The sequence below is a fragment of the Volvox carteri genome (genome assembly GCF_000143455.1).
Source record: "Volvox carteri f. nagariensis unplaced genomic scaffold VOLCAscaffold_45, whole genome shotgun sequence".
Lineage (NCBI taxonomy): Eukaryota > Viridiplantae > Chlorophyta > Chlorophyceae > Chlamydomonadales > Volvocaceae > Volvox > Volvox carteri.
Window position 1 is genome coordinate 637,595 of NW_003307588.1, and position 17,743 is coordinate 655,337.

The 17,743-nt window shown below is 56.8% G+C and overlaps 3 protein-coding genes across 3 annotated transcripts; 1 reads left to right on the top strand and 2 right to left on the bottom strand.

Moving 5' to 3' along the window:
• Positions 1-1,450: 1,450 nt before the first annotated feature.
• Positions 1,451-3,758, top strand: VOLCADRAFT_106524 (uncharacterized protein; the record flags this gene model as incomplete). The annotated part of the gene is made up of 3 exons (XM_002954696.1): positions 1,451-2,221; positions 2,259-2,343; positions 3,550-3,758. The coding sequence occupies exons 1-3, from the start codon at positions 1,475-1,477 to the stop codon at positions 3,756-3,758; spliced, it is 1,041 nt and encodes a 346-aa protein (XP_002954742.1). The 5' UTR covers positions 1,451-1,474.
• VOLCADRAFT_106525 (uncharacterized protein) lies at positions 3,757-10,014 on the bottom strand (the record flags this gene model as incomplete). Its single annotated transcript, XM_002954746.1, has 11 exons — positions 3,757-4,803; positions 5,340-5,435; positions 5,665-5,731; positions 6,185-6,443; positions 6,797-6,935; positions 7,142-7,273; positions 7,985-8,029; positions 8,236-8,408; positions 8,842-8,983; positions 9,382-9,558; positions 9,643-10,014. 11 exons carry the CDS (start codon positions 10,012-10,014, stop codon positions 4,606-4,608), a joined length of 1,800 nt encoding a protein of 599 aa, XP_002954792.1. The 3' UTR covers positions 3,757-4,605.
• Positions 10,015-11,351: 1,337 nt separating this feature from the next.
• Positions 11,352-17,610, bottom strand: VOLCADRAFT_95622 (uncharacterized protein; the record flags this gene model as incomplete). Its single annotated transcript, XM_002954747.1, has 8 exons — positions 11,352-11,431; positions 11,943-14,115; positions 14,592-15,126; positions 15,437-15,581; positions 16,134-16,188; positions 16,710-16,780; positions 16,940-17,376; positions 17,546-17,610. The coding sequence occupies 8 exons, from the start codon at positions 17,608-17,610 to the stop codon at positions 11,352-11,354; spliced, it is 3,561 nt and encodes a 1,186-aa protein (XP_002954793.1).
• Positions 17,611-17,743: the final 133 nt, after the last annotated feature.

A 17,743-nucleotide genomic window follows, 5' to 3' on the forward strand; every position in this document is an offset into this window, starting at 1 on the left:
AAGTATAATTGATTAGTTGTGGATAGTTGGATGATTATGGTGCACTGAGTTTCTTCCGGCCCAGGTGCCATCTCCCGCAGTCTCCCGGCCCCAACCCAGGCCAATGTAAGTCCGCGGCCCTAAACGTCTGCATGTGGATCCCCATAGTTTCTGAATTCCACGCAGCAGCCTCACCGTGCACTAAGCAAGGTGAAAACGGGAGTCAGCTCTACAGGCTTCCAGTTTTCCACAGGTTCCGCGCAGGTTCCCACTGTAATCCACGGGTTTCTTCAAAATGCGACGCCCGTGACGCCTTCGCGCGGGTACACCTGACGTATATCTCGCAATGCTTGGCCAGATCGCGAATGAACGTAGGGAAGGCAGAGACAATGGCAGCGCCGCAGGCAAGATGTACAGGGCTATGGGATATGGCCCTGAACGGCATATCCATGGAAGGCCAGCAGGAGCGCGGTACACTGCATGGGCACGGCAATAAGAACGGAATTTTTAACAGTGAGACGTCAAAGTAGCCTCGCCTGAATGCGTGTCAAACTTGTGTCAGGACGAGAGCAATTGCCCTCTTTAAATATTGCTAGAAACCAGACAATGTAGAGCTTTGCAAGGCCACGGGTAACCCTGCTCGTGCTTGCTCAGACCTGTGCGCTGCCAGCGCTTCGCGCGGTAGGCGCACGGTTGGCACACAGGGTAGTGACTGAGGCTGCTGAATGGCCATTGCGAGACGGATGCCCAATCTTGAATGCGTAGTAATACTCTGTAATGTCACAGAGTGGGAGGCTTCTGGGCCGCTTTATCACATTGTCAGTTCTACGATTTATCACCTTATAGCACCATCCACCACTACCACACTGTCTTCGCCATACGAACTGTAAGTCCAAGGCGGCGGATCCAGCCTTCAGGGACCCCTCCTCATCCATTCACCCGAACATCCGAAGAGACGGAGGGTTCGGCAATCGCCACCAATCCAGCGTGCGAATCTGGTCCATCAACTGTGACCTCAACTCCACATCTCAGCAGCTAGCCATAAACTCGCTCTCCCGACTAATTCGGGGGTCTCCCCGGGAATCGAATCCAGGACCTTAAACCGCTAATTGCAGTAGTGTCAACCCAGACCAGACCAGAATGCGTAGTGTCTTTAGGATAGACAAGGTGTGCGCCCGGGACCCAAGGGCCACTAGTCGCACGCGTTGTCATTTTCGCCCCTTGCTTTTGGTTGCTTTTGGTAATGTAGCGGCCATTTGTACGAGTCAAGTCAACGTTTCAGCTGGATATCTAGCAGTCCCCGTAGCGATCGGAATCTCTGTCGATGCCAAAACTGCTTCGTAATGACCACCGCTGCCAAGTAATAAATACGAACAATTGTTTGTAACTGCACACGTTTCACATTACCGTAATGCCTGAGCGTCTTCACCGGTACTAATTGCGCGATGTCGCGGACGCTTGCCTCACTCTTGTTACAAGCTTCCCAATAGGCAAGATGTTACGTAAAGTGCGACTGCATATTCATGGGAGCCGCTTTCATGACGCGCTTTCAAACAGTCCCCTGACTGTTATCTACCAGTGCATCGGCAACGTGAAGGCGGCCCAGCTTGAAGACTCGCTGCGAGCAGAGGCATCAGCAACCGAACATGGCCAGAAAGCTGTGCCAATTAGCTTTCGTGTGAAGAATAGCCTGGCATCAGCCACAGGCCGGCTAGACATCTCTGATTACCTGCAAGCAACCAATGTGCTGGTTGGATGGGATCTCAACAGTTCTGGCTCAGCAGCTCCGGGCACCGCATCCACATCCGGATCCGCGAGCGCCGCTCGGCGCGTTTTTAGAGAGTCTGATCGACTGGCGAAGCTCGTAGCTGAGGCGTCCGCAGCAGCCTCCCGACAGGAAGCGCGCCGGCAGCCGCCCCAACGAATCCTCTCCGTCTTGATTAAGGCCAGCCTTGGCCTCGCAAGCAAGTACCCCGTCGTGCCCCTGGCCGGCTTTTTCCACGGACAGCGGATCCGGCTTGCGGACCTGACACGTTGGGGAGAGCTCGACGACGCAACCGTGTACGGCGAGCTGCTCAGCCAACTAGACGCCGTACCGTACGGCTTGATACGGAGCTTACGGGTTGGTGACATGGGCATCAGCGACTTGCTCGATGCACAGACCGCACCCTTGTTATCGTGCTTGGAAGCACGGAAAGCTGACAGCAGCGCCACTCCTTCAGGTGTTGGTGCGGCCGCAGCGGTGAGCGGCTCCGCATGAGCTTCTGCTACTGCTGCAGGTGGTGCTGCTACCGTTGCTGTTTCTCGTTGTGCCGCTACTGCGGTGGCGGCTACAGCTGCAACCACTGTGGGGAAACAGCTGTGGTGTGGGATGGTGTTGAGTGATGTCTAGCTGGTGATGCGCTGCTGCAGGTCTTCCAAACGAGGTAGCATTTTGATAGCTTCAGATTGCGAAGGGCCGTATGGCAGAGGTTATGGGGGCAATGGATGGAACAAGCGCTCCCGCCCACGCAGGGCTCTCCTGCGATGCGTACACTGCGGGAATGCCGGTGATCATGTGTCGCGGTAGCGACAGTGGCAGCAATTCAGCAGTGCGTCGTTCCATAACATAGCTAGCACCACGTCACTGTGTGTGTGTATGTACGTGTGTGTATATGTCAGTACCCATGTGCGCACCGCACCGCACCGCACAGCCCGCTTGTTGAGAGCAGGGTTAGGGCAGTGTTGAGCCTCCGATGTTCGAGTTGTTATAACAGGACGCAACAGCGGTGTAGCAAAAGTCGGTGACAGCGGGAGCCGTTGTGGCCATGAATTACCTTCACACGTCGTACCCGGGGGAATCCCACTGACTACCCTACACGGCGGTCCGGTAAACATATACATACAGAGACACACGTACCCACAAATGATATTCCTTCTTGACATGTTCAAAAGAAGCAACAAATACGTGATGCGCCCGCACGAACGGGTGGAGCTACGACGTCAGCACCGCAGCAGCATTATTACTTATGCGCGGCGTCTGCCCTTCACCACATGGTTAGAACTCTCTTCGCATCGCGAGAGCAAAACTGAGATGAAAACGCAAGCCATAAAGAAATGCGCTTGTTTGTGAAAAAACATAGGTTGAATATCTGTGATTATCTACCTGGCCTAGGCCCCTCGTACAATTCAACATATACATCTAATGTATATGTTCTTATATGTGTTGGAGCGATCTTAAACGCAGCACGAATTCCATTCCGCCCAAGGAGCCGCCTTATGACGAGGACGCACCCGCCAAGGGCCCTTACACTGCAGCAGAACACAGCCCCAGCCAGCCAACCACAGCGGCCCACCAACACGCGCGCGACAGAACGACACACACCGCGAACCCAAAGAACGCCCAACGGCCACCTGAACAAACTCACGCACGGCGACCCAAACTTCCTGAACCCTAGAAGGGCCTGGACTGAACCCTCCAGCGACAAGCACCACCCCTCCTGAGCTCCAAAGGCCGCACCACCAGGCTAAAAGACCTAACATCAACGAAACCCGCCCCACCCCCCTCTCGGCCCGCCGGCTGTCCAGCAGGCCCTCAGTGGGCATCTGCCACCGGCCTGCCGCTGGTCGAGCCCGGCGCGGAGGTGTCTGCGATTGAGGGAGAGCGGGTGGCGAGGGGGATAGTAATCGCAAGGCCGTGGGAGAAGGTGGCCGGGAAACTGTCACGTACGATAAAAATTGCCGCACGCCAAGCAACGAAAGAAGCACCAACCCAGAGCAGCTCTCAGTCCTCTTGCTAAGCCCAGCCGTTACAATACCATCACATCATGCATCATACCATCCGTGTCGAATTCTACACCACCTGCAGTCCACGCCCCGCGTGCTATAGTCAAAAGAAGCAGAAGTCAGGAGCTGTGGGTGAAGAAAGGTCATGCAGATATGTGCACATACGCTCCACAACCAGCACGGTAAAATGCAGATATAGTTGCGGTATATGACGACGCCACCACAAGGTCTTTGGAATGGTCGATGAAGATAGGCTCTGAGACATAGCGCACCCCAACTCCAAAATATCAGAGCAAAAGAGCATCAGGGATCATTTTCATCAACAGAGGGTCAAATTCAAATCCAATATGTAAATGCATTAAAAAGGAAGAAACAGCAACAGCAATCACAAAAACAACACCATCTGGGGCAGATCAGCATCAGCTTGGCTGCGCTGCATGCAGCAACGTTAATATAAGCGTACAACACCATCCATCCCCCCCAGGACATAGCCCCAACAATCGCAGCGCTGAAGCAGTAGAATCTTTACTGCATGTACGTACGTCCGAATCCGAGCCAGCACCGGCGCCTCAAAGTAACGCCAAACAGCCCATCCCCCCCCCTTCCCTGAGAGCTGATTTGCAAATTGCATCCCCCAGGGAAGACATCGTGATGGACCGCGTCGAGCCCAAAGGTTCTCTGGACCTGTTGCCCCCAGCCAGCCAGACACCCTCGGGGCCAGCAGGCATGAACCAGGGAAACAAACATTCTTTTCCGCTGGAATCCAATACTGCAATCAGATCCAGATCGCAGATCCAAAAGATCTTCACCACCTGCACCAGCAAACCAGCACCAGCAGCCCATTGCGATGCGATTTGTTTTTCATGAACGCGAGGGAGAGGCAGCATCAGCGTCCGCATGCGCAGCAACAGACGCAGCAGTCCCCAGCATGAGGCTGCGCCGCCTGCGCAAGTTCTCCGGCTGACCATCGAGCTGGACGTAGGGACGGCCTTCCGGGTTGGCTGTGCCATCCATCATCTTGGCAGAGTCGTGGTCCTCGGACAAAATCATTCCGGACACCTGCAATGCAAGCGCACAACTTGGTGAGGTCATAAGGATAACAGCCTGTTCGGTTCTTGACCTGTTCGGTTCTTGACCTGTTCGGTTCTTGACCTGTTCGGTTCTTGACCACAACTCTAGAATTCATTATTAACCACAAGTATGCATGCACGCAAGCCACCCAAGCTTATCATGCAGTTTTAATATGCGACACGCTAAACAATGTATATACAGCGATTTAATACTGCTAACAGGACTCTTTTCCACTATGTATATATTGTGGTGGTCATGTCAACAGAACCATCAGCGAAGGTGAGAGGCCAGAAACATGCTGCGGAGCTGACTGAAGCCCGCCAACGTTGGTGTTAACACACCGGAGGGAGACGACAGGGACAGCAGTCCCACGACGCACACCGCCACAGAGCACCCGCCACACACGCAACCAAGCACACATACAAATCGATCACCCATTTCACAGCACACCTCCCAGCACCACGAGCGCACGCCAAACACCACCACCACCACCACCACCAACAACAACAACAACTGCTGCCCACCTTGAACTTGTGCTCGCCGCTGTTGGTCGTAGACAGCACGGTCAGGGTCACCTCACACGCTGCGGCCTGGCTGACCTGGAAACGCGCATGGCACATCTGCAAGGTTGCATATATATGGAGGTGTGTGCGAGACGGGGTAATCCAAATATTATTTACAAACACACATAGACAAATATAACACAATATTTTGAAAGGAATATAATATATATAATATAATATATTATTATATATACCCATATACATACACATATATATACATATATCCTATTACGCGCACGAGTTTCTCTTTCCCCCCTGCGGCGGCGTCACGGCAACGTTCCCTGACCTGGGACCAGTGCTCCGCCACGTGCCCGTCCACCTCCACGGCATCGCAGTAACAGCCGGCGGTGCAGCTGCGGAGTGAGGGGAGCATGCGGGGGGGGGGACGGAGGGCACGAACCACACGCGGAACCACACAGTGGGGAAAAGAGGAGTCAGCAGCTGCAGCACGGACGGAGCTGGCAAGGAAATATTCGCACCTGGAGGACAATTCCACCGGAGGGGATGTTCATGGGGGTTCATCGTGGGGTTCAGAGAACCTCAACATGTGCTAACATGGTTTTTTTAAATCATGGAAAAGACTTCCCAAACCATTTTCCCTGTCCCGGCCTTTTCCAGTTCCTACACCGTCCTCCAACAGGAAGGGTTCCTCACTTCCCCCCCCACACACAAACACCGTACACCGTATACGCACTCCGTACATGTCACTAACACGCATATTATGCATACAGGAGCACACGCCTGCCAACCAACCAACCAACCAACCAACCGACCGACCAACTAACAAACGCACTTTCGCGACTCACGTAAGGCCCGCCATGCCCATGTGCTCGTACGACTTGAGATGAAAGAGGTACAAGGAAACCAGATCGCTCGGCGACATGTGCGGGCGGGAGGTGTCGAACCTCATCACCAGAGTCGCACCCGGGCTAGTCGCCACGTAGCCCCATTTCGGCTTGTCGGGGCTGGTGCCTTCATTGGTGTAGTTAAAGCCCGAGGAAAACACCACCGCGTCCGAGAAGCGCTCGCCCGTCAGACACATGGAGGCGGCGGGCGGGACGTTACCTGCATGCGGAGGGGAATGTGGAGGGGGATGCGGAGGGGGCGGACCAGAGAGCGCACGTATTTGTACACTACTACTGAACCTGCGGTACGATGCGGCGTGACGTGTAAAAAAGGTGGTGCGGTACGGCGGTCTAGGGCTTCCGAAGGATTTCCGATAGGACTTAGGAGAGGAGTGAGGCAGTGGGGGAAACTGGTTGGCGCAGGTAAGGTAGGTCGGGAGGGCCCAGATCCGTGCGGCGGCTGTCGTACGGGGCCTTGCCGTACATGTGCAAGGACAAAAATAAGGATAAGGATAAGGTGGACATGTGTCTTTGCCACGCGGGCTTTGCCACGTGTGCCTTTCCTCGTCTCACCGTCGTACATGGGTGGCGGCAGGGCTTGGTCCAGCGCCTGGGTCTCCGCCACCGTTATGGGATCCAGCATGAGATCCAGTGCCGTATTTTGGATCATGTACGCCACTAGATCCGCCATGACGTGATTGCCTGCGTCGCCCTGCCGGTCACGTGAAATCACACCGTTGGGATCGATCGGGTGACATCTGATACACACCATCGTCAATACGTAGCAGATACTTACAAGTTATATGTAATACCTTTTTATAACCTTATCTAAGTTAGCACTTCTGCATACATACATACATACATACATACATACATACATACATACATACATACATACATACATACATTCGTACGCACCGGGTGGTGATCGACAAACATCTGATTCCATCGAAACCCGTCCTTTTGGTCTACGGCAGCCAGGCGGTACAAGGCCGTACGCAAGGACAAGTACTGCACGTCGTAGTACTGTGCCAGCGCGCCTGTGCCCGGCTCGGTGGCCATCGGCAATGAGCAGAACGCGCCGGGGACGGGTTTGGTGGTGGTGGTGGTGGTGTGTGGGGACCGGAGCCAGAATGCAGGGGGGCAGCGAGGGATGTGAGTGAAAGTGAATCAGACAGCAGTTTGCTCCGGCTCGAGTGCATGCATGCATGCATGTGCTGCAAGGCCGCCGCTTGTTACAGATGGCAAAGACAGTGCGTAGGTGTGCGTACTTGTGTATGAATATATTTTGCAGCGTCGGAAACAGCGCCTGACGCACCGGCCAAGGGCCAAGGGCAACGTGCCAAAATCCAGAACCGGGTTACCCATCCCCCCTCCTTCCCCCTTCCCCCTTCCTCCTCTGTCCTCACCCCACCACACCCTACTGCCGGGCACGTTTGTGTTTGCACCCGGGCACCAGGTCCTGTGGAGCTGTGTCCCCCGAATTGAATATTCTCTCTCTCTCTCTCTGCCCCCTAGTTCATGACTGCTCCCTTCCCCCTCAGCCACACCCTCCCTTCCTGCCTGCGGCTCGCACTCCTCCACTCCAATCTCGAGCCAATCTCCAGTCCGCCTACCTGCCCTTTCCGGTAGTACTCCGTTACTTGCCACCCAACCGGCAACCACCCGGCCAGCAGCCACCCACCTTCCACATCTTCCATGGTGTGGTAGAACCGCAATCTCGCCGCATCGTCGCTAGCCAAACCATGCGATGGCACCTACACTAGGGTGAGTGCGGCATGGAAAGTGCCGTGTGCGGTTGAGTCTCTGTGTGTGTCGTGGGGGGGAGTGTGTGTGTGTGTGTGTGTGTGTGGAAGAGGATCAAGAAGCGAACGGCGGCAGGCAGACGGGTGGCTACTACAGGCGGGTCAGGTTGCGCTGTGTTCTGTTCTGTTCTGTTATGGCGGGGGGAAGTACATACACCTGCTGCGTACCTACCACTACACCTAGCTAACTACCTGTTTGGTGCTTACCCCACTCCTACGCGGTGAGATGGGCGGACGGAGAGACAGACAGACAGACAGACGGACGAATATACTCGCCTGCATCAACACCACAGCCGGCTTGCCCGGCAGATCCATCAGTCGCCTAATTAAGCGCTCCATAACTTGGACCACGGGATTGTTGAACACTCTGTCGTCGATACCTGTGCGGCATACATAAAAACGCACAATGGCACAACAGAACATGTTACATTCGTATAAATGTATACATACATATATATGTATGTATGTTATATATACACATGTGCGCTTGATGTTCCTTGTCTGCATGTTTATACCCCTCCTCTCAATACACCACCACCACCACCACCACTACTTTAACCCCCCCACACACACACCCGGCCCATCTGCGCAGGAGCTGGACGTCCCCGGAAATGAGATCACGACTCTGCCGGACTCCTTGGCTACCCTGCCCAAGCTGCAGGTAGGGCCCGACTGGCCCCTTCCGGGGCCAGTCTGGGAAGGGACTCCCCACCAATTTTCCCTTCGTTTATTCTTGGGCTGAGGATACAAACTTGGTGCACAACACTACTACTGTCGTACACGGCGTGCATTGTACGAAACAACCCGCCGTACCGTTGTTCAGGATGTACTCTACGAACACCAAGTCAACGTCGGGGTCCACCCATTGGTCAAGACACATGACCATGTACGACGCTTGCGTGGCAGGTACGGCACCATTGCGTGCGGTGATGTTTACGGACGGATAGCCGCGTGCCTGGGATATGGCGAGGGTGAGGGGTAGACCGCGGACGTTCGTGAAGTGTGTGTGTGTATGTATGTATGCTTGTCTCATGCTTGGATGAGTCGAGTGTCAGATGCAGTGTGTGGCTGGAGGAGAGGTGTTAGGGCAGAAAAGACGGGACCCCGAGAACGCAACCGATTGAAGACCGTGGAGTGGGGATCTCGTTCAATTGGGATCTGCTGGTCTTTCTTCACCAAAACTAAAGTCATAGCGCCGACAAACCAGCGTACGCACTCCCCTTCTCTTGAAGCACGTGGGGCATCCATGTCGGCTATCTCTTGCACACCGTTTCAATGTTGTGTTTCCTTGCTCGCGGCCTCTTCCCCTGTAGGTCCAGGCCTCTTCCGTCCCTGCATCCCACCTCGCCTCACCAGCCAATGCGCCACAAGTCCAAACCAGCTGGCGTTGGCTCGGTTGCTCACGCCTTGACCCCACGTAACACTGCGGTTTTTATATTTTGAATTTTTGCGTTTCTTACCCTTAAAGTTTAAAATGGGAAGAGAGCTCGGCTCGGCAGCCACTATCGGAATGAGGATGGTTTTGATGTGCTGTGTGGATGGGCGCGCGGTTAACTACTGAAACATACTGCAGGGAACTCTCGGCTATGGCTACTGCTGGATTCCCGTAAGTACCAGTAAAACAATGGCACCATTCAAATGGACATGAAGGATCTTGCGGACGAGTGCCCACCTTCCCCCGACGGCGCCTATCTTCAGGGGTCGATGTCCGTGAACAAGATCCCGCACAAAACGCCGCAAACGTGTTCGCGATCCGGCATAGGCGAAACCAGCTCGGAGCTGCGGCATGGGCAGCAAGAACTTGTAGCTAAGCAGCGGCGCTAGAAGGCCGCCCAAAGCCACCTTGTTGACCTCCACATTTGCCATGTGGTGCGCGGACCGCTGCCATAGCATATCCTCGTGGACCTTTGTACGCTCGATATCTGGGTTGGCCCATGCCAAGGTGAGGTGAAATAAGCAAAGGACCTTCAGCAAAAATGAGACCATATCCGTTCCCGCTTTTCAAGTGAATAGTTCTTCTGCAAGAGAATATATCTTGCTTCCTTGGCCGTTTCTTCATCTCCTAGTAAAAAATGTGAGCCTCTCATTCAATAGCGGTTTTGCAAGCAGCAGTCCGTCCCTTTTGAGATGCCGGCGATGTTTGTCAAGCATTTTATGGCTGCAGGTAATAGGGAACCGATCAATAAAAAATATAGTTTTGCACTTAAACATGGTTGAAGTTGCACCCGATATGCTACAGTACAAGAAGTGGGTTCCGGAACCGCCAGCCGTAAAGACCATTATAACCAAATTCGAGCAGAATGGACAATTTTGAAAAACTTCTGATTGCACATTAATAATGAGCAGGAAGCAATGGCTGACTGGCGCGTGCACCAGCGTCCGAGTTATGGGCTTGTCATGACCGTCGCAATTTCCCCTACTCAACAAGTTCAGGTAGATGAACCAGCAACCCAGCTTGTACTCAGCTCAAGACCGACAGAGCACAATATTCGCGAAGGGAAGAAGCGTGCTCCGTAATCGTATATGCTTCGGTAAAGTTCCTAGCGCCAGTATATAAGACAGGCAGGCAGGCAGCTTGGTGTAACGGTTTCATCTCAGCCAGCGAGGTTTGAGAGGGCTCCTCGGACTTGGCCAATGCCGCAAAAGTAAGGTGCTTTGCGCGGCTTCGTTCTTTCGTACTCATAATCGCTGTACGATGTTAGGATGGTATGGCCGTTTGTTTGCCAGAAGCGTCGTCTTTTCCATATGCATACATACATACATGGGCACACACTCGCCATCCTCCCTCACTGTGTTCGGTTCGTGTCTGGGTTCACCCTGTCTGTTACTTTTTCGTTCATAATGTCCGCCAGTACGACAGACAGGTATAGGGGCCGTCGCACACCTCAAACTCCACCACGACCCGCTTTTCCAATACGTACATACTACAAACATACGTATATACATACAATCAGGCAGGCGGCTGGCAGAGGTTAAGGCCTGACTTCTGCTCCCGGCCGACCCGGGTTCAAATCCGCCTGCCGGCTCCTCGGGTATTTGAGGAGGGTTGAAATGGGAGGTGGCCACCCATCATACGGACGATGTAGGACGTGATAAAATCAACTTGCGAGCTGACCAGGAACTAAGTTTATGCGCCGTTGATCCGCTAGATCTGGTTGGATGCTGGTGGTGAGTTGCCGAACCCAACGAATACATTCTGAAGTTGGATGGGGTGACGGATTAGGGTGCCCCTCTTGCAGGGGAGAGCAGGGACTGCCTCGGGAAAGGGGGCCGCTGGCGAAGTTAACCACCCTGTAACAACATACAAACATGGCCCCCATCCCCTAAAAGCCCTTCAGCAGCAGTGTCAATAAACAGGACGGAGCTTCCCAGCAGGGGATACAGCTGTACAGTAGCGTCAGCGCTGCAGCCGTGGCAACACAGACAGCCGCGGGGCCGTCGTCCTGGCACCTCTCAGAAAGACGCCTCCACTGCCAAGTCTGCACCCCGGGCCGCCACGGCGCCATGAGGTACTGCCGTATACACCCTCGCCACCCTGCTCGCCGCCGCCGCCGCAGCAGCAGCAGCAGAAGTAGCAGCAGCAGCAGCACCTGCTGTTGTAGCAGTAGCACTAGAACCAGCAGCAGAAGCACTGGCAGCAGCAGCACCATTGTCCAGGTCGTCAGAGGCAGCATCAGACTCTGCAGAAAACAATCCCTGCTGGGCCTCGAAAGCACTCCGCTCCCCTCCCCACGGCGGAGCAAACCTACGGACTGAGCCATCGCCATCGCCACTGGGCCTTATGGGAGAGTTTGCTCGGCTCCCCAACAAAGGCTGGGATCCAGGGCCGGCGGCAGCGGTGGCGGCATCCAGCGGCCTGCTGCCATCATCCCCGCCGCCGCGGCCACTACTGCCGCTACAGCCAGAGTACGCACGGCGGTCATCCACAGCTCCGTCGCCGTTGCCACTGCCGCTGGCCTTCGCCTGGCGGATGGCGGGATGTTGGGCAACAGTACCCCCGTCAGCGGCACCCGCGGCGGCGGCAGAGGCGGCAATGCAGCTGTCTACTGGCAATGTGCTGACGCCGGCGGTGCTGGTGCCGCCAACACCGCCGCTGCCGTCAGTGCCACGTGCGTCGGTTTCGCCGTCGCCACCGCTGCCCGTACTGCCGTGACTGCCTGGCCATCCGCCGCCGCTGCGACTATCCGCACAGCTGTCTTCTGCCACCGCCGCCGGCACTGCTGCCGCTGCCGCAGAGCCCTCTGGCCGCCGTACAGCATCGTGTGTCTTATGCAATGCCATGCCTGTGCATCTGTTGCTGTTGTCGTACCCCGTCGAGCACGACGATCCTGACGGTGATGATGCCGACGGCGACGGCGACGGCGGGCCCCGCAAGGGTGGAACCATGGGTACCGCCAGTGCCGCTGCCGCCGCCGGCGTCCGCTGCCGTGCCAGCTTGGCCGCCATCACTCCCCGCTCCGAAGTCGACCTTGGCCAAGAACGACCATTAATGTCGACAGTTGCGTCAGTACTCGCCGTCGGATACACCATGCCGTACACCGGTACTACAACTTCCCGCTCCCGTCGATCTTGTGTTGAATTGTAAATTAGGCGCAATTCGCCCGCAACTTTACCAATGTCGTAAATTTGTATCGACATGTCGACCCGAAAATTCAAACCCGGGGGAATGGAATGCAGCCCGACATGCGTTACGTCGCAAAAGGGTGCATTCGTCGTGTCAATGCGAACGGAAAGCGTATAAGGCCCTCTGCAGTGCAGCAGTAGTCTGCATCGACGGAGCTCGCCAGGTTGTAGCACTCCCAGGTCCAGTGCTACAGCCCCAAACTCCCGCCATGCCGGCTGATACAGCGGATCTTCTTGATCCTCCTCCGTCACGACGGCGGACAAGTACGACGGCGCTGGCGTCGCCGCCAGCACGCTCCAAGGCGCCAGCACCCGGCCAGGTAGACCGGGCCTTGCGGGCGGCGGCGGCGCCGTCACGCCAATCGCTACCGGGATGTCCTGCGCCACGTCAACGACCGAAACAGCAACACAACGGAATCGGTTGTCGCGCACCCGAATTCCATGCTCTTTCGCTAATCGTGCTAGCTCGTCCAAACGGTGCTTCAGTATGCGTACGTCACTGCGGTACAACTGCATCCGCTCCAGTAGGCGCCGTACAGCCAACGTTGCATCCTCCTTGGACATTGTACGGCCGGAGCCGTACGGCAGGCCAAAGGTGTTGGGGCTGCTGGCAGCATCGGCGGCGACGGCGGCAGCGCCGCCGTTGCAGCTGCTGCTCGGGAGAGGATTTAAACCTCGCGACGCCAAAGACCCGATGGATGCCGTACCAGGGAACGTCGCCCCGACTGCCGCCGCCGCCGCCGGCTTTGCTGCGGCGGCGGATGCCGCGACGCCGCCGGCTGGCGTCAGCGGCTCATTGCAAGCAATAGCTACTGCCAGCCGTACAAGTATGTCCTTGAAGACGGGGAAGCGGATATCGTCTGGGTGAGGCTGGGTCCGCGGGATGACGTTGGCGGCGCCGCCGGTAGTTGCGCCAGCGGTGGCGGCAGCGGCGGCGGCGGTGCCGCCGCCACCTCCCCCTCCAGGCCTGCTCAGGAGAACTCGCGGCGCCGACGTGGGGCGGGGGACATTCGGCCCAGAGGTCGCCGCCGCCGCCGCCGCCGCCGCCATAGCCATGTCCATGATGCTGCTAATCCCGCTCAGGGTGTTAAATCCACTTGCCCAAGGGTCCAGGGCATTAGCCTGGGTTGCAGTGTTGTTTCTGTTATTATTCCCAGTGGCATAATGTACGACAGCACTAGCCGGCCGCTGCTGTTGTTGCTGAAGAAGCTTAATCGCCGGTACCGAAATTTGCTGCCCCCGGCCGCCAGCAGCAGCAGCAGCAGCAGGATGAGGAGGATGAGGAGGACGCGGGGGAGTGGTGCGGGCTGCTGCTGCCGCTACTGCGGTAGCGGCTGTAGCACTATCTGCGGAATGGCCGGCCGCGTTGGTGGCAGTAGGGGTAGCGGTAGCTGAGGCAAAGGCTTGGCGCGCGGCATTGAAGATTTTGGCCACGTCTGTGCGCGATGCCATATGCGGTACGACCTGCGATGTGATGCCAGAGACAGGACAGGAGGCAGGAGACACAAAGGCTTGTCCGTTGGGTCCGGACCCACACATACATACACACATACACACACACCGGACGCCGGCAGTCTCCCCGCAAGCAAATCAGCCTGTTCTCCAGGCCAGCAGCAAACTTTATTCCAGCTTTACGACAGCAGTTCTTTACTACTTCGCCGCCGCCTCTACACCTACTTTTCTACACCTACTTCTTTACGGCTTGGCATTACTGCTTTTCCTGCTTTTTTAGTCCTGGCGGCTAGGTAGGTAGTTTTCCGACATCATCTTCACTTCGTCATCCCGAGGTCGCGGTCTTCACGGACGCCTTTCGGTCAGTTCTACGTCTGGTACACTCTTGCCCGGGCAGCAGCTTCACTCGTTCGTGGTTCGTCTTTCCCGTCCACCTCCCCACCCACCTCCCCACCCACACCCACCTCCCCACCCACCTCCCCACCCACCTCCCCACCCACACCCACCACCTCCCCACCTCCCCACCAACAACAACAACCCGGTATCACCTCCAAGTCCTCCAGCATGTCAACCAGCTCTGATAGCGACATCAACGGATCCGCCGTGTAATTCATACGCCGGCCGCTGGTCGTCGGAACCTTCTCATAACCATCAAACGAAGACCTGGCAACAGCAGCGGCAGCGCCGCCGCCGCCGTCAGCGCTGTCGTGGAAAATGCCGGGGCCGCTATGAGCCCGCTGTGTCGTTGCTTTACGGAGCCAGGCAGGCATTTCTGCAACGACGGCGGCGCAGCTGGCGGAGGCGACGGCGGCGGCGCCGCCGCCGGTATTGTGGCGCTGCTGCGCTGTGCTGCTGCTGCTGCTGCTGTTGGAGCGGCCGGAGGCGGAGGCGGAGGTGGAGCTAGCGGCCGCGGCGGTGTCTACGGCGCGCCACGGCTCCTCCGTAGAGGGCCTTGCAGGGGCGTCTGGAACGTCGACTGCCGTGACGGCGCTCCGAAACTGGGTTCCCCGCTTGCAGTACCACCTGGCGAGGCGGGTACGGTTTGAAAAGGAAAGGTTTGAGAAGGATAATAATAACTTTCCAAATTCTGCATCCTTGTAACACGAACGAACGTGCACTACTAAACTTCCAAATATATATTTTTGAAAGTGCCTTCGTCTCGATAGATATCTTTCTTTTTTTGGCAAAGGGTATCATTATGTGAGGAGAGGAAGGGAGAGAGGTTGAGTCCCATGGTGCTGTTGATGATACTGAAGCACCGAGGAGGCTAGCGAATATTTTTTCTTGAGTAGTTGTGCGTTGGAAGCACTACGACATGCACACATTGCCGTACCTGTAGAGATACGAAATGGGCCCGATGCCTTGCCGCTTTGCCGTCGCCCGGAGCGGTACGCCGTGTTGGCCCTTGGAATTGGCGGCTTGGAAATTACTGTCGTACAGGCAGACCACCTGTAAATAACGGAAAAGGTTTGTCAAACCTTGAAGGCCGCCAACGGAAAAAGCGAAAAAAACAGGTCAACAGATTAAAATCACGACAGACGAGGGTACATCGCAGGAACACCTCCCTCTCTTTTGCAAAATCAGAGGATAGCGATCAAGCACAGCAAACATATCGAGCAGCCTCTAATCTGGGGAGGGCAGCAGCAGCGAAAAGGGTGTCCCAGCATTCGAAGGTTGGCCATTTCTCGATCAGCATTCCTACGTAGGGGTTGCTGCATAGGGTAGGGTAGATGGAAAATCGCGATGATGGAAAATCGCGGCACGCAAGAGGCTCAAGAGATCGACTTGCAACACATCCCTAGCACCAACTGCCGTGGGAATTGAGGGATGCTGCCACTGCTGCTCCTGCTGCTGCTACTGCTCCTACTGCTGCTACTGCCGCTGTCGGGGTCGACGAGTGTGCCGGGAAATGTGTGTTGTTGACCTCCCGTTGCTTGTGAGAAGTGGTGTACGGCATAGCAAGTCCCATTGTACGACATCTCCGTGACTACGCGCCGCGGATATGGGTCCGCTCCTCGCCTCTCACTTACTTGGTGTTGGTGCAGCCTCCGCTTCTGCACCCAGCATCCGCATCTGGGGTGCTGCCTGCACCCCAGAACAGGCGGCCCCCTATACGGTTCCCCATCACACAGCCTCCCAACCACCCGTCTGCCAGCTCCGTACAGCCGCCCGACGCTCAGTTCCCGGCGGCTCGTCTCCAGGAAGCACAACCCGAAGCCGAATGCCGACAGCAGCCACACGGCTGCCTAATGTCCCACTTGTGTTTCTCCCTTCTCTCCCCCCTTCTCCCCTTCCCCGCTCTCCTCTCCCCCTTTTCCCCTCCACGCTTTGGCATCAGCTTCACTCGCTCGTGGTTCGTCTTTTCCCTCTGTGGTTCGTCTTTCCCCCCCTTTTTCCCCCTTTCCCACCTCCAGTTCTGAACCCTCCCAGACAGAGAGAGCTCGTGTCACGACCTCAGATCGCGCGACGGAATGAGGAGGCCTCCGGGGGGGCTCCACCGCCGCCACCGCCGACGACGACGAAGCCGCCGGTGAGGGGGAGGAAGCCGCCGCGGGAGTGGTGCTGCCACAGCCCGTTGCGCTGCTTGCGCTTCTAGAACGTCTCACCCCCAGCAGACTGCCCCGCTGGGCCCTATCCTCCTCCATCAACACGTCATGAAGGGCCCGCCTACCGGCGGCTGCGCCAGCAGAAGCAGCAGTAGCAGGGCCAGAAGCGGCAGTAGCAGCCATGGGCCCTCGCCTCGGTGATCCCGTCATCTCCCGGAGACAGATAGGGCTGCCGTACCGCGGCGACCCTAACGCCGGGGGCAGTATCGTACATCCCGGCTGCTGCTGACCTGGCGCCGTCATTATGGCGGCGGGTGCTGTGCGGCCGAGGGGTGAAGGTCCCCGCGACCCCATGCCGGTCCCTAGAGGAGACGGAGAAGCAGTAGCTGCAGCGCCGCCGCCGTTGCCGCGCGGGGAGCCGCCGCCACTGCGACGTGGCGAGCGCTCCTCCCAGGCGTACACGGTTGTCGCGCTGTGAGCTGCAAACCCGGTGTTTCCCGGGGATCGTCGGCAAGCATCCAGGTTGATGGGGGGAGCTGCGCCGGTGCCGGTGCCGGTGCCGCTAGTGCGGGGCTTTCCGCCGCTGCTGCTGCGGCTGCCACCGCTACCGCTACCGCTAGCGCCGCTATGTCCGGCTGTGGTGCCAGCGCCGCTGCAAGTTGGCAACCGCTGCGCAAAGAGCGTGTAGGCGGGCGTCGCTGGGTGAGGGACGTTTCGGTTCTCGTGCCTATCGCGGGATGCGATTTCATGGGCGCGTGCATGAGGGATATAGTGCATTTTGGGTGGAAAGTGGGAAAGGGCAGCGGGGTGGGGGATGTTGGAGACTGCAGCAGCAACGGAATATTGATTGGTCAATTGGCTGAACTGGTAATTGTCCGTAATGGCTTTTAACCCACTTTTTGTGCGCGGCGTCGATGAGCAGGTTGACCAAGCCCGAGACGGGTCGCTCCGACTTAGGCATACTGTCGAGCCCCAATACCCCAGCGCGATCAGCCAGGCAGCAGCCGGTGGAACCTTGTGAAGTCGGGCTTTGGGTGCGAGCCGAAGAAGGCCGAGCATGCGTTGCTGGCGCCATTCAGCCGTCTCACGCAAAC